This window comes from Sinohyriopsis cumingii, chromosome 2 (assembly GCF_028554795.1).
Source record: "Sinohyriopsis cumingii isolate HCF-2022 chromosome 2, ASM2855479v2, whole genome shotgun sequence".
NCBI lineage: Eukaryota > Metazoa > Mollusca > Bivalvia > Unionida > Unionidae > Sinohyriopsis > Sinohyriopsis cumingii.
Genome location: NC_142962.1, coordinates 112,819,761 through 112,833,858, shown reverse-complemented (window position 1 = coordinate 112,833,858; position 14,098 = coordinate 112,819,761). Strand labels below are relative to the sequence as shown.

The window sequence follows — 14,098 nt, the reverse complement described above, 5'->3', positions numbered from 1 at the left end:
CCAGACAGCTTGGATTAATCTCAACATTAAATATATTTCAGTGGACATACATGTATTGTACAATATTTGCAATGCTGTGCACTGAGGCTTACATGTTCCTGATTTTGCGCGAATTTACTTTCTTTACTTGATTTACATCAGAATTAATCGTCTATGCTGGAGAAGTTATGCATACCTATGCATGTTCGTCCGTCGTTGTCCAGGTGGAAACCATCTGGACAGGAGCATATGTATCCACCCATTGTATTCTTGCAGTTGTTACTGCATTTATTCAACATCCCGTCTTCACACTCATTGACATCTTAGCCATGTAATTATAGTTGAAAACAATGGAAATATGTTGCTTCTACTAGCAGAATTAAGATGATACAAAACATTTGAAGAATTAAAGATATATAAATCAAATGTAGTATAATAGGACACATTATGTTCTGACATCATTTTAAGATAACGTATAAAGAGGTACAGTAAATCGTATATATATATATATATATATATATATATATATATATATATATATATATATATATATATATATATATATATATATATATGTTGGGGTTTGGACCAAGACAAGGAAATGCCAGTCAAGGGGTTAGATTATTTGTCTCCCCACTCGGGCAAGCCTCGTGGGGAGACATATAATGTAACCCCGCGACTGGGATTTCCTTTTCTCGGTCCAAAACACCAACGTAGATTATTTTTCTCACCCAATATTTTCCTTTAAAGCAAAAAGAATTCTGCACTAGTGTTCTCATCCAATGTTTACCTTACCTGCGGCGCATGAATATAAATATATTAATGAGGGTTGTGGTGTGACCGTTACGTCCGAAGTATACAGTTTATACGCGTGGGCAAAAAAAAAAATAACAACATAAAATGTCGCATAGTAATGAGATATTATCACATTTAATATATGTATGTTATATGAAATTGCCAATAAATAATTCATATTTATTACAAGAAATTTTGTTTCTTAGTTCAAATTTAAAAAGTTATATTATAAATAATAAAACGATATTGGCTACTCAGCTCTACTGTAGTTATACGCGGGCTTATATTATATGTCTCCCTACGAGGCTTATAAACCCTTGACTGGGATTTCCTTGTCTCGGCCCAAACCCTAAAATAGATACTATTTAGGTATATAGTCTATGTGCATGGATCAGTGTTTTCTGTCATAGTTCATTTCACACAGCATTGAGAATTTTATCCTATCTGTAGCACAGGGGCTCGTTACAAAAAACATTTGGAGTGTCCGTCCTTGAATCAAGGGATGGGGGTTCTAACCTGTGACAATATAATTACAGGTTAGAACCCCCGTCCCTTGATTCAAGGACGGATACTCCAAATTTTTTTTGTAACAAGCCCCTGTAATATGTAGCAGTCGTTTTTCAGGTCAGCGTCATTAAATGTTGCTAACAGTATGTAATTTGTTTCACATGAAGTATTTAAAACTAGTTAGGTAGCTTTAGCTACATTAATGACGTTGACCTGAGAATGTACTGAGATAGGCCTGTATATAGGATAAAATTGACCATGCTGTGTGGAACGAACTAGCATAATACCAAAGAGCTCGACATGTTATGCGTTTGTGTCTTTGTCTCTCTCGAAATGTTTTCGCATGGTGTGTTCTCAAAGATGGATTTGCCTTAAGTTACTATGTTTTTGTTATATATGTGTTGTTGCTGTTGTTGTTTGACTCTAGTACAACTACGTCAGGCACAGCAGAACACAACAAGGGTTTCTTTGTTTTAAAAAGTAGTTCTGAGCGCGTGGACACCTTGAGACGACTGGTCGGAGATGACTAGACTGAGATAAGAAAAGTAAGGTTCGCAACACACCTAGATTTCTCTGTCTCATGGGTGAGAAATATATATATATATATATATATATATATATATATATATATATATATATATATATATATATATATATATATATATATTAGGGTAATGCATATCAGTAAAAGTAAGGGTAATGTATACATATGCACAACAATTATTAAGGTACACATTTTAATGTTAAGGTCATATATCGATAGGCATTGATACTTAATTATACATTGTTGTTCTATTTTAGTGTAAAGCAGCTGATTGTTTTCGAAATTCTTTTTTTCTGCATCATTATCGTAACTAACGCAATTATTTTGAATAGTTGAATAGACTTAGTTTGCTGTTCATTAATTTCAAGCATGTAATATATTGCTTACCTTCACACATCTGGTTATCAGATTTTAATTTGTATCCAATAAAACAGGAGCAGAAAACTTGATTATTTTCCAGGACACAGATCTGACTGCAGTTTAAATTCGCAAATTGCGAACACGGATCTTCGACTATAAAAACAGAATTAATTGAATATATGTAATGAGCAAAATGATAAAAAAATCCTCTCACCATCTACCAATACAAATCATGTGACCGTGTGCTCGTATACCCTATTTTCCTGATTCAAAACAAAGTTATTCTCAAACAGCATGTTAATTACTGTAAGATGTTTTTGAGGAACTAAAGGTATTTATGATTCATATTCTCATCTGTTTTGGAATAAATACAAGCACGTCTTGATATCACCGTGATATTGCATACAATTAATGCATGCCCTTAATAGCTATTGTAATAATCATATTATGTTATGTCATGACCTTCAAGATAGCAAAGTCTCTCAATGTTTCTTATCTTAATGGCATAAGGCCTTCAAGAGAGACTTATTTACTAGACAAGATTTATTGCTGAAATGTTTGATATTGACTTTAATATTTAGATTGATGTGTCATCTAGAAGTAAAGAAAATAAATTAAAGATAAACTTGAAAAGCGGAGGTGTTTGAGATATTGCGATTCACATTATCTCTATACGAATGAATTAAATTAAACACTATTTATTTATTTCAACTGCTTCCCATTTCTGTCTTGTATCAGACAATTCCAACTTAGTCAATCGGAGTCAGCGAAACGCATTTATTTACTATAAAACGAGATAAAGTCAAGATACTATAAAAATGTTTTTTGGGGTGTTTCTTTTGTAACGTTTGCTCTCATTTGTCACTTGATTTATAGTTATTTGCTCCGGTTCTCGGACTGGCTAATTATGTGCGTCTTTGCTTTACCATTTGTGGTTTTAAGAATTTTTTATGAGCAATAGGAAAATCAACTCATCATCACAGAATAAATCTGATCTTTAACATCGAGTTGATTGGGAAATAAGAGTTTCGCTATATCCTTACAGCCAAATTATGTCTTACATCAATCTACATCATACGCGCATGCTTTAGTAACAAGCTGTGGTATGTATAATTAAACCTGCATACCTTGCATACATGTCTTTCTGTCGTTGTTTAGAACGTATCCGAAGTAACAGTTACAAGTATATCTGCCATCCCCATTTTCGCATATCTGCTGGCAGCCAGCTTGACCTACCAGGCACTCGTTTACATCTACATTAAACAGAGTTTTTATTTAATATCTCATGCTATTTTATGCATACTTGTGGGGATTGTGTCATTCTATGCATGACGGTATAATCAAAGGCCTCATGGTATTCTATACGTAACTGTATGCTCAAAGGTCTCATATTATTCTATGCGTGACTTTATGATCAAAGGCCCTATGTTATTCTATGCATAACGGTAAAATCAAAGGCCTTATGTTATTCTATGCATAACGGTATAATCAAAGGCCTTATGTTATTCTATGCATAACGGTATAATCTAAGGCCTCACGCTATTCTATGCGTAATTGTATGCTCAAAGGTCTCCTATTATTATATGCGTAACTGCATAATCAAAGTCCTCGTGCTATTCAGTATAATCAGAGACCAAATGGTCTTTACTAAATTTTACTCTGTAGAATTGGTAAGAATCATATGTGCACTGGATAAAATTACCACTGATTATGGTCTCACGTGCAAAACTATTTTAGTGGTTCATGAGATGACAGTTGGTGATCTTAGTTTTCTTTGATTAGGCATATCGTTATAACCTCAACAACAATCCATTAATGCAAAGAAATATCCGATTCTCTTAGCATCTTAATGGCTTGAATAAAGAAAATGATGAAAGGATATTTTTTATATATTCATTTCTCATATTCAGATACAATCGAATTTGAGTATATCAAATAACACGATTTTCTTCCAAATACGCAACTGATGGAAATTCCAATTAATTTATTATTAATTGTAACACTATTGTATGACAAAGATAGGGAGGAGAATAAAGTTTATATTATTTTACCTTCACACAGATTTGTAAAGTTATTGCTTTGTACATAACCAGAATGGCAACTGCATGAGAAGCCGCCAATCTCATTGTTGCAAACTTGCTGACATGTATTTAATTCAGGATCAATGCATTCATTCACATCTGAAATATATTTTACAGAGAATAAAACAATATCTTCCATAGAAATGTACGATTTGTAAATATCACCAGTTTTACGCATATTAAAAGTAAAATTATGCATTGAAGAAATTTTACTTTACGATATATTATTTAACCTTAATGTAGTAGGCGATGTATATCAACTCTTACTCTGGGCCTTATTTCAAGGTTGATATGGTTAAGCTAATACTTTTCTTTGATTTATCTACTCAGTATTTGATGAAAATACAACTTACCCTCGCATGATCCATGGGCATTTAACGTGTACCCATTTATACAATGGCAAGTGTACGATCCATTTGTGTTTGCACAATCTTTATAACTGTCGTTGCATATGTTTGGGATTTTGCATTCATCTATGTCCTCGTCGCAACTTTTCCCTGTCCATCCCTCTGAGCAGATGCAACCTTTTATATGATCACATCGGATTCCACCTTGTCCACAGTCACACGTGTTGTTGCAGTTTTTACCATATGTAGGAATTACACATGCTGTCGGGTGAAGAAAGTAATTATGTCAATTATTATTACGGCATATATCGTTCGATTATGCTTGCCCCGTTTTAGCTAGGATATTTGGCCACCTATGCAAAGCTTACCGATGAGCCCCTGGCTAATCAATAGTGTAAAAAAATAATCCGTGGGCCCCTATACTTTGCATACTTTTGCTATATGATATCTACGCCCCTGCCCCGTTAGTCACACGAGTACCTCCCAAAGCCTATGACCTCTCGATGTAGCGTTTGAAGAATTCATGATTATTTATGTCCAACAGTGCAGAACTGTAACATTTGTTAAAAATATTTTTACAGTTTTATCAGTATTCCAACCAAGAGCATTTGCGACGGAGTTTCTATTACGGATCGCCTTTCGAATACGGGTGACCTATATTAAAAGTTAAATATGGTCCAGATGAACTGGTACGGATTCGATGTTCAAGAAGCTGATGTTCAGTGCAAACGAAACTGGAAATCAGTGTGCTGTCGAGGGAGATTATTACTTTCAGCTGGCAATGACGGGAGAAAGGGGAATATTATTTTTTGTTTCAAGTATGGAATAAGGTCGAGGTGGCGCGAAAATAAAAAATTATTAACTTTATATCATTGTTGTTGCAATATTGTATTAAATAATGTCGGTGAAACATAAAATCTTGAGAAATACTAGATTTATAGCCATCAGCTTCCTATCGATATGCAACCTTTTTGTGAACATATAAAGAATTTTTTGTGTTCATGGGCCTTGGTACTTTAGAACATTTGGTCTCTGTGGGCCTTGATACTTTAGAACATTTGGTCTCTGTGGGCCTTGGTACTTTAGAACATTTGGTCTCTGTGGGCCTTGCCACTTTGGAACATTTGGTCTCTGTGGGCCTTGGTACTTTAGAACATTTGGTCTCTGTGGGCCTTGGTACTTTGGAACATTTGGTCTCTGTGGCCTTGGTACTTTAGAACATTTGGCCTCTGTGGGCCTTGGTACTTTAGAGCATTTGGTCTCTGTGGACCTTGGTACTTTAGAACATTTGGTCTCTGTGGGCCTTGGTACTTTAGAGCATTTGGTCTCTGTGGGCCTTGGCACTTTAGAACATTTGGTCTCTTGGGTCTTGGTACTTTGGAACATTTGGTCTCTGTGGGCCTTGGTACTTTGGAACATTTGGTCTCTGTGGGCCTTGGTACTTTAGAGCATTTGGTCTCTGTGGGCCTTGGTACTTTAGAGCATTTGGTCTCTGTGGTCCTTGGTACTTTAGAGCATTTGGTCTCTGTGAGCCATTGTACTTTAGAACATTTGATCTCTGTGGGCCTTGATACTTTAGAACATTTGATCTCTGTGGGCATTATTACGTTAGGTCATTTGGTCTCTGTGGGCCTTTGTACTGTTCAAACGAATCATTTTGACGTTTTGCTTTATTAACTACATCACTTGGTCAATAGAGCTTAACACTTAGTTTTAAATTCAGACAAATATATGTAAAAAAAAGTCATGTAGTTTATGGTGACATGTAAAGCAAACGTTAAAATCATACAATATGCTTACGTATGCACGATGATTTATCGGTTTCCAGGCTGTAGCCATCAAAACAAGAACAGTAGAAGCTTCCTTCTGTGTTTGTACAGTGCTGGTGACACAGTCCCAGTTGACATTCATTTATATCTAATTAAAACAAATGTAAGCTTATTTACACTTCTATGTGAGAAACCTACTTCGATAACGACTGTCGCTGGCGAGTCAGAATAATTTTAAATATTACAAACAGCTACATTTAACTGAAGAATTTATCCATGCTATACTTTAGTAACTTGGGAATAAAGATAATGGAGGAAATGTCAAATTATGCATCTACATATTGCAAATGTTTCGAAATTATTTACGCAATAAAAAGATTTTGCAGTCATATTCGTAGCCTAAGATAGTTATTTTTTCATGTAGCGAAAAAATGATAAGATAGCAATCAAATAACTTTTTGAATACAGGCTAAGGAAGATCTATTTCTTTAATGGAGAGTATCTGTGATACATGCCAACACATTTTGTTCCATCTAAACTCAGTTGAAATCCTTTTGCACAGAAACATATGGCATTTCCGTGTTCGTCCGTCGTGCAACCATGCGTGCCACTGCAGTCAAGAAACAAACACCCAGCAGGAATATTTCCTGTATGAATAGAAAAGTTATGGGTGATCAATCTTCCATCCTTAAAAAGTCAGGGGCAGTTGTCAGTTGCCTTGCTATATTTTTTTTTCATAATATCTGTATTAATTATATTACTTTCCTTAGATAAATATATGAATATCGAACCTTATCTGAATGATAGAGTTTGTCAACGATAATTTAAGAAACAAAGGAAATACTAATGCGCACAAATGTTAACAATCGGATTCATATAAGTACAGCCTGTAGACGATTTCTATCTGCATACGACATTGGAAATGCGAAAATATCATTTGTCTGAGACATATGAAGGCAGTAATATAGCGCTACATGTATTTATGCTGTCCGTCAGGCAGTGCGTCATAAATATGGTTGACATCTAAGTGTAAGTTATTTGCACGACAGTTATCTGGTGAATCAAATATATTTTATTAATTTGACCGATGACTTTCGAGAGTTAAGGTATGATGTTCAAAAGAAACCAAACATCTAACAACAGCTCAAGCCAGTGCCAGAAACACTAACAGGCAAAGATGAGAAATAGACCGCGTGTCGTTCATAATACTGGTACAAATTGTAATGCCAAAATTCTTACCAACTTCACACTTGCCCGCCATGCTGTTATACAAAAATCCTTCATAGCAACTGCAGTTGTATCCACCGATAACGTTAGTGCACATTTGGTCGCAATTATTCGTCCCATCCAAGCACTCATTGATATCTTAAACATCAGATATTTCAAACTGTAGCATAATTTCTTTATGTTAATAGAAGAATATAAAATAAAAATACCGTATATATATATATATATATATATATATATATATATATATATATATATATATATATATTTAATTTAATTGTTTGTTTGTTAGTTTTAAATTAGTATTCCATTACATGGTATTGTAATGTAATCTAAAATTAATTAACGGACGTGACCTTGTCCAAAACTGAGTAAAGTTCTGTTTGACCTGATCGACTATTTTTTTTATTTCATTGATGTAAACAACTAATGATAGAAACATTATATCTAGCTTCTGACCTTGTTGCAAAATCAGTGACAGTTTTGGTAAACAATTTTTTTTGATCTTTCTCAGAGAAAGAATCATTAAGTTGAGTCAAGGTCATACCTGGACTACATGACGAGTATCATGTGCCAGTTGGTAACAAACTTCTATTTTTTCCAGAAGAATGAAATTTTGACCCTCATCCGGGAATCTGTTTTGCATCTTAATTGGTTGACACGTTAAATTGTATTATGTTGTGACCAGTTTAGGCTGAATTTTATTTTTCTTCAAATTGTTGAATTCAAGTGATTGTTTTCATTGGAAATACAAAAGTGCTCTGACAAAATTTTTGGACAAAGACATCCACTGGAATTTATACTGAATTCAAAATTGGAATACTATTTTCTGTGATTCAATAAGAGACTGTTGACACATCTGCACTTTGTATGCTATTACAGACGTCATTGCCTTCAATCTTGAATTTCATCGGGATTTGAACTGAGATTCACTTAGAACGTTCGTTGATAGGACTTGTGATTTAATTATTGGATTAATTTTGGATTTAATTCGTGAAACCGTAAATTAAGATTTTCTCATTTATTCACTTTGTATTCCAGGGAAATAAATTATTTGTTAAATTTTACAAAGCTTGTTGTCATCACTCTTTTCTGTTACTTATTTTAAGAACATAGACTCATAACAATTTATATCTATATCTATATCCATATCAATATCTCTATCTATCTATCTATCTATCTATCTATCTATCTATCTATCTATCTATCTATCTATCTATCTATCTATCTATCTATACACACTGCTGTCCGGCATTTTTGTACACCTAAGGTTTTCGTTTCCAATATTGAAGCAAAACGCACACCGAATTCGAGTGATTGACAAAAATAAAATGCAGCAATGCTTACCATTTGAAAAGACGCAATTGTCACCAGAATATTCGGCTCAAAATAATATTAATTTTTGACACAGGGGATACCAACCCCCTGTTTCCTGACTGAAAAGATGTAATGTTCATCCATCTGGCTATGAAAATGAAATACAGTACTTTGGACGTTTTCTGTCAGCAGTTCAGTCGATTAATTAGGTCAGGTTTATAGCTAGTTTTACAAAATTCAACGTAAAAATGCAAATTAATGGCAAGATATATTAAGCCATCGAAACCGATCTTGTTAAAAAGTTAGTAAAGTTCAACATTTTATGAAAAATAAGCTATTACGTGGAATAAAAACAACATTGAATAGGATGTGATGTGTTTACAACGTCGTGTTGATTGGGAAAATTACTACATAATTTAGAAACAGACTATACGCCGGGGAATTTGTTGAAAATGTTTGTTCTAGAGGCAAGTAGACACGTTGGGTAGCAGACGATTTAGTACGTGTGGGACAACTTCTGGCAAAATTGGAAACTTGGATTAAAATACAGTTTTGTTTTAAGGTATGCATTTGCATCTTTTATATAATGTATTTAATTGTATGATTCTGAAAGATGCATAGTAAATAGAATTTTCTGGGTTACAGGTTCAAGAAGGTCATGGCGGGTCTTCACGTTCCCAACATGGCGATATATATATATATATATATATATATATATATATATATATATATATATATATATATATATATATATATATATATATATACGTGAGTGATTGTTTTTGAAGATAGGAAGTACAACCAAAAATTTCAGTCTTAAATCAAATATCCAGCTTGTTATTTTATTTCGAGATATTAGGATACTAATGCTTGCCTCGATCGATGTATTCTCTTAATAAAAATAAGTTTCTTTATATATTCAAGTTCGCATCATAAGGCACCCATTTTCGACTGTTAGAAAGTATAAATTGCATTTATTGTGTACCTCTAATAATCTTACTTCCTCCTTTCAAGTCATAGGAAAAATCCACATTTAAGAAGGAAGTGAACTTAATGGGAACAAATCGGGCATTTATTTGCATTACTTCAGATTCAAATTTTATTGATAATGGTATTTTACTTTCTAATAGTAGGTCATAGTTATTCAATACAACTATTAACATGAAAATGTACAATAATGAATTAAAATGTACATTAATTAATGAAAATGGTACCTTGACATATATTTGAGCCAACTGGTTTTCTGAAACCCTGAAAGCACGAGCAAATGAAGCTTCCATATGTGTTGTTACAGCTCTGCGAACACCCTCCATTGGTAGAATTACATTCATCGATATCTGTGAATATGGAACGGAAAATGCACCACTAAAAAATAAGTCTTGCGCCATTATTTGGGCTCTACATTATAATCATACTGTGAGCTGATGCCGTTGTGGATCATTAGCATGTTTTGTTGGGATATTTGTGTGCTATCATGCATCTAAAATCTCAATTCTTAATTATGAGTTTAAAAATAAATACTATTAACATTCCCAGGTAGCAAATATTGCGCAATGTCTTAAATAGATCAGTTCAAAGTGGTACCTTTAAAGGGGACTAAAGCTCCTTGTAGCAAAATGCACGATTATGTTTTACTGGGAAAGTATAAGCACAGTGGAAAACCATAATTTTATAATTGGAGTTTAATATTTTAGCTCACGATTTTTCATTACACTTGTGCAGACCTCGAATTTGAAGCTAACAAATATATCTTGGACACAAGTGTTTAATGACGTTTACTTAACAATGGTACAACATGACTAAACTTAATTTTTAGAGGAGTGTTTTTCACGACAAATTATTTTGTTTCTGGACCAATAGATACCAACCTTCACATCTGCCATCATCCATGGACAGAAAACCTGCTGGGCACTCAGAACAATTGTATCCAATCCCAGAAGACTGGTGGATATCTGCTGGGATATCGGTACACTGTCGTAATGGCGAACATGGGTGTGAAGCACATCCGTTCTTATCGAATTCACACTCCGGGCCTGTCATTTGCACATATACAATTATGATAATTAAATAGAACTGTAAAAGCTTGCAAGAAAGACACTTGAAATTCATTAAGCGAATTAACTGATATTTGTATCAAGATTTGTTTCTAATGCATCACATACCGTCTTAATGAATGAAGGTATGCCATTTTTATAATACACTATCCCCGTATTAAATCGCGTGAAATTGAAAACTTACTTACTCTGACCAACAATTGCCCCATCCCCACCCCTTCCATATTACGAGGAGCTGTGAAAACGAAACTGAAGACGTTAAAAGCGAAAGTCATTTACACATTCCCGTGAGGACCACGGTGCAAAAACGAGAAAAGGAATCACATATACTATGCGTTATGTAAGATTTATCTTAAATAAAATGTTCGGTTATTTTTATTATGTGTATAACTTGTATTTTATGCTTGACCTTTGTCCGTGATTAAGGATATAGTTTGGGCCTACCTGATTAATGTCATGTTTTTAAGTTATTTACTGATATTGGAGTTCAAGGTCTGGTCTTATCTACAAACTTAAATTATGTGCGTGAACATGTGACCCACATTCTGATAATTTTATGGTGTCTTTGCTTTTTAGATAAGGTTGAGGTAGAAAAATTATTATTTCCTACTTTAAGTTCAGTATCTGAATTATTTTTAACTGTGTACATATATAATTTCATAGCATTCATTTACATGAAACTATAGTTGTATAATGATGCAAAAAAACCCATTAATTTTTTTAAATAGATTTATTTGATGTATACCCACCGTCCCAATACGGGTTACAGTTACATGTGGCATATTTGAATGTGTCCGAGGAACGATCGTCATCCCTATACTCTGCAAAGTCGCAAGTTCCTTTTTGATTGCAAGTTGAGCAGAACACCACAATGGGTTGGTGAGGAGTTGCTTGTACACTGAATTCATCCATAACTGTTACACTAAAACACAATAATTATATCGATGTAGCGTCGACAACGAAAATAAATTTTCGCATTCAAATGAATACGATTCGTCGAATATTTTTTTAATTTCTTCAAAATAGCTGCTGTCAGTAATATACATTACTTTATTTAATTCGCGATCGGATACATAATTGTCAACAGCTAAAACATTTTACCTTTATGACATATTTTACCTTTATAACATATTTTATCTGCATGACATATCTTACCGTTATGACATATTTTACCTTTATGACATAATTTACCTTTATTAGATATTTTACCTTTATAAGATATTTTACCTTTATGACATATTTTACCTTTATGAGATATTGTACCTTTATGACTTATTTTACCTTTATGACATGTTACCTGTATGACATATCTTACCTTTATGATATATTTTACCTTCATGACATATTTTACCTTTATGACATATTTTACCTTATGAGATATTTTACCTTTCTGACATATTTTACCTTTATGAGATATTGTATCTTTTATGACATATTTTACATTTATAACATATTTTACCTTCATGGCGTCTTTTCTTCTTTTTGAAGAACTACTAGTTTCAGACGAAGATATCTCTTTAGATTTGTCAAAATATAAAGATATCAGATATTCTAACATGTAATACCTACATGACGTTGATTGGATAGTCCTCTTTGAGCAAAAGAGTAACAAGTGCTGTACTGTTATCTTGGTTGGTAATATTAACATGGCCATGGCCGTCAAGGAGATGAAACCGAAGTACACCATCATCTGTTGCGTTCACTTGATATGTGACGGATTGGTTGGCGGAAACATTGACTATCATGGGACCGTTGATACTTGGCACTTGATTAGCTTAAATCAAGCAATAACGCTTTGATAGGTGCATGCATTTCTAAGGAATCGATATTGTTTTTAAATTATCTGAAATTGTAGGCTATAGCAAATGTAAAAGTTGAATGTTTTAGTTTTAAAAAAATGATTTTTTAAAATATTTATGAATGAAGAGCTGGAAAAACTGTTTTTAAAGCCATACAAATTCATTCATATTGCTTCTGTTGGTGCAACTGATAATGTTCACCTTAACCGCGGCATTCACCTCCATCGTTAAATATTTTCAGAATCACTAATTTTATTGCCATTTACATTTTAGGTTTCTAATAAAGAAAATACATACTTCAATAATGGCATTCTTTTTACCTAGTAACTTATTCATCTCGACAGAGACTTGTAAGAGTCTTTTGGTCTCATTTGCAACAGCTTCGTTGTCTGTAAAAACCAGGTCAAAAATGCACTCATTTTCCTGTGAACCACAGAAATTTCTTGCATATGCCAATTTCGCTCCATCTACGTCGGCAAGGAACTTTGGCGTATAATTGAGGTAAGAGTAATCATTGTAGCCTGTTCCACGTGGATACCAGAACGCAGACTTGTTAGGATCAGCAGCCCCTTTAAAATGAAGGAATTGTTTGTTTTAAATAACCATTCCTTTGCAGAATCACTTTCTCACATTGAGGCGATTTAAATTTGCTGACTTTGCATGTTTTAGTTGAAGTAATACTTTCATAATACTGTGAATAGAAATAGACTAATGTGTGGCTCTTTATTCAAAGAAATACATTTCAATAAATAAGACAAAAGGAACATATTATTATTATTATTATTATTATTATTATTATTATTATTATTATTATTTTAAATTACAACAAAAATTATATAGGTGAACATCAATTGACCAATCAGTAATTCAGTTTGATATTACTAATAATGAAAGGTAATATTAATAAAGTGTACGAGATGCATTACAATACATATAGTGCAAAGTGGATTTGGCCACTTAGAAATTTGATATATACACACCATGTATCAAATACTAAACTAATCTTACCTTTATAGAAGAGTACTTACATGTCTTTCCGAATTCAAATATTTCCTTGTCAAGTATTTTTTCTGATAGAGTTGTACCGTTTTTAAACTGGAAGTCATTCGCAGGATTACCGTCAAAATTTCCCATTAGACCTGCAGTCTTTCCATGAAACGTACGAGGTATCACGACATCGATGTTGAGCATTCCAAATGAAACTCCGATAGTAAAAGCGATACCTGAAGTTATTTTGTGAAATATGTTAATAATAATAATAATAATAATAATAATAATAATAATAATAATAATAATAATAATATTATTATTATTATTAT

At 33.2% G+C, this 14,098-nt stretch overlaps 1 protein-coding gene across 1 annotated transcript in view; it reads right to left on the bottom strand.

Annotated features, from left to right (window-relative positions):
- LOC149805625 (uncharacterized) overlaps window positions 1-14,098 on the bottom strand; it is a 57,807-nt gene that overhangs the window by 21,954 nt on the left and 21,755 nt on the right. Inside the window, exons 4-17 of the mRNA XM_089950263.1 lie at window positions 13,808-14,002; window positions 13,100-13,348; window positions 12,550-12,754; window positions 11,730-11,902; window positions 10,795-10,959; window positions 10,141-10,263; window positions 7,622-7,747; window positions 6,898-7,029; window positions 6,414-6,530; window positions 4,620-4,874; window positions 4,237-4,365; window positions 3,313-3,438; window positions 2,213-2,338; window positions 176-301 (exon numbers count right to left, since the gene is read on the bottom strand). Coding sequence (XP_089806389.1) covers window positions 176-301; window positions 2,213-2,338; window positions 3,313-3,438; window positions 4,237-4,365; window positions 4,620-4,874; window positions 6,414-6,530; window positions 6,898-7,029; window positions 7,622-7,747; window positions 10,141-10,263; window positions 10,795-10,959; window positions 11,730-11,902; window positions 12,550-12,754; window positions 13,100-13,348; window positions 13,808-14,002 — 2,247 coding nt within the window. The remainder of the gene's footprint in view (window positions 1-175; window positions 302-2,212; window positions 2,339-3,312; window positions 3,439-4,236; window positions 4,366-4,619; window positions 4,875-6,413; window positions 6,531-6,897; window positions 7,030-7,621; window positions 7,748-10,140; window positions 10,264-10,794; window positions 10,960-11,729; window positions 11,903-12,549; window positions 12,755-13,099; window positions 13,349-13,807; window positions 14,003-14,098) is intronic.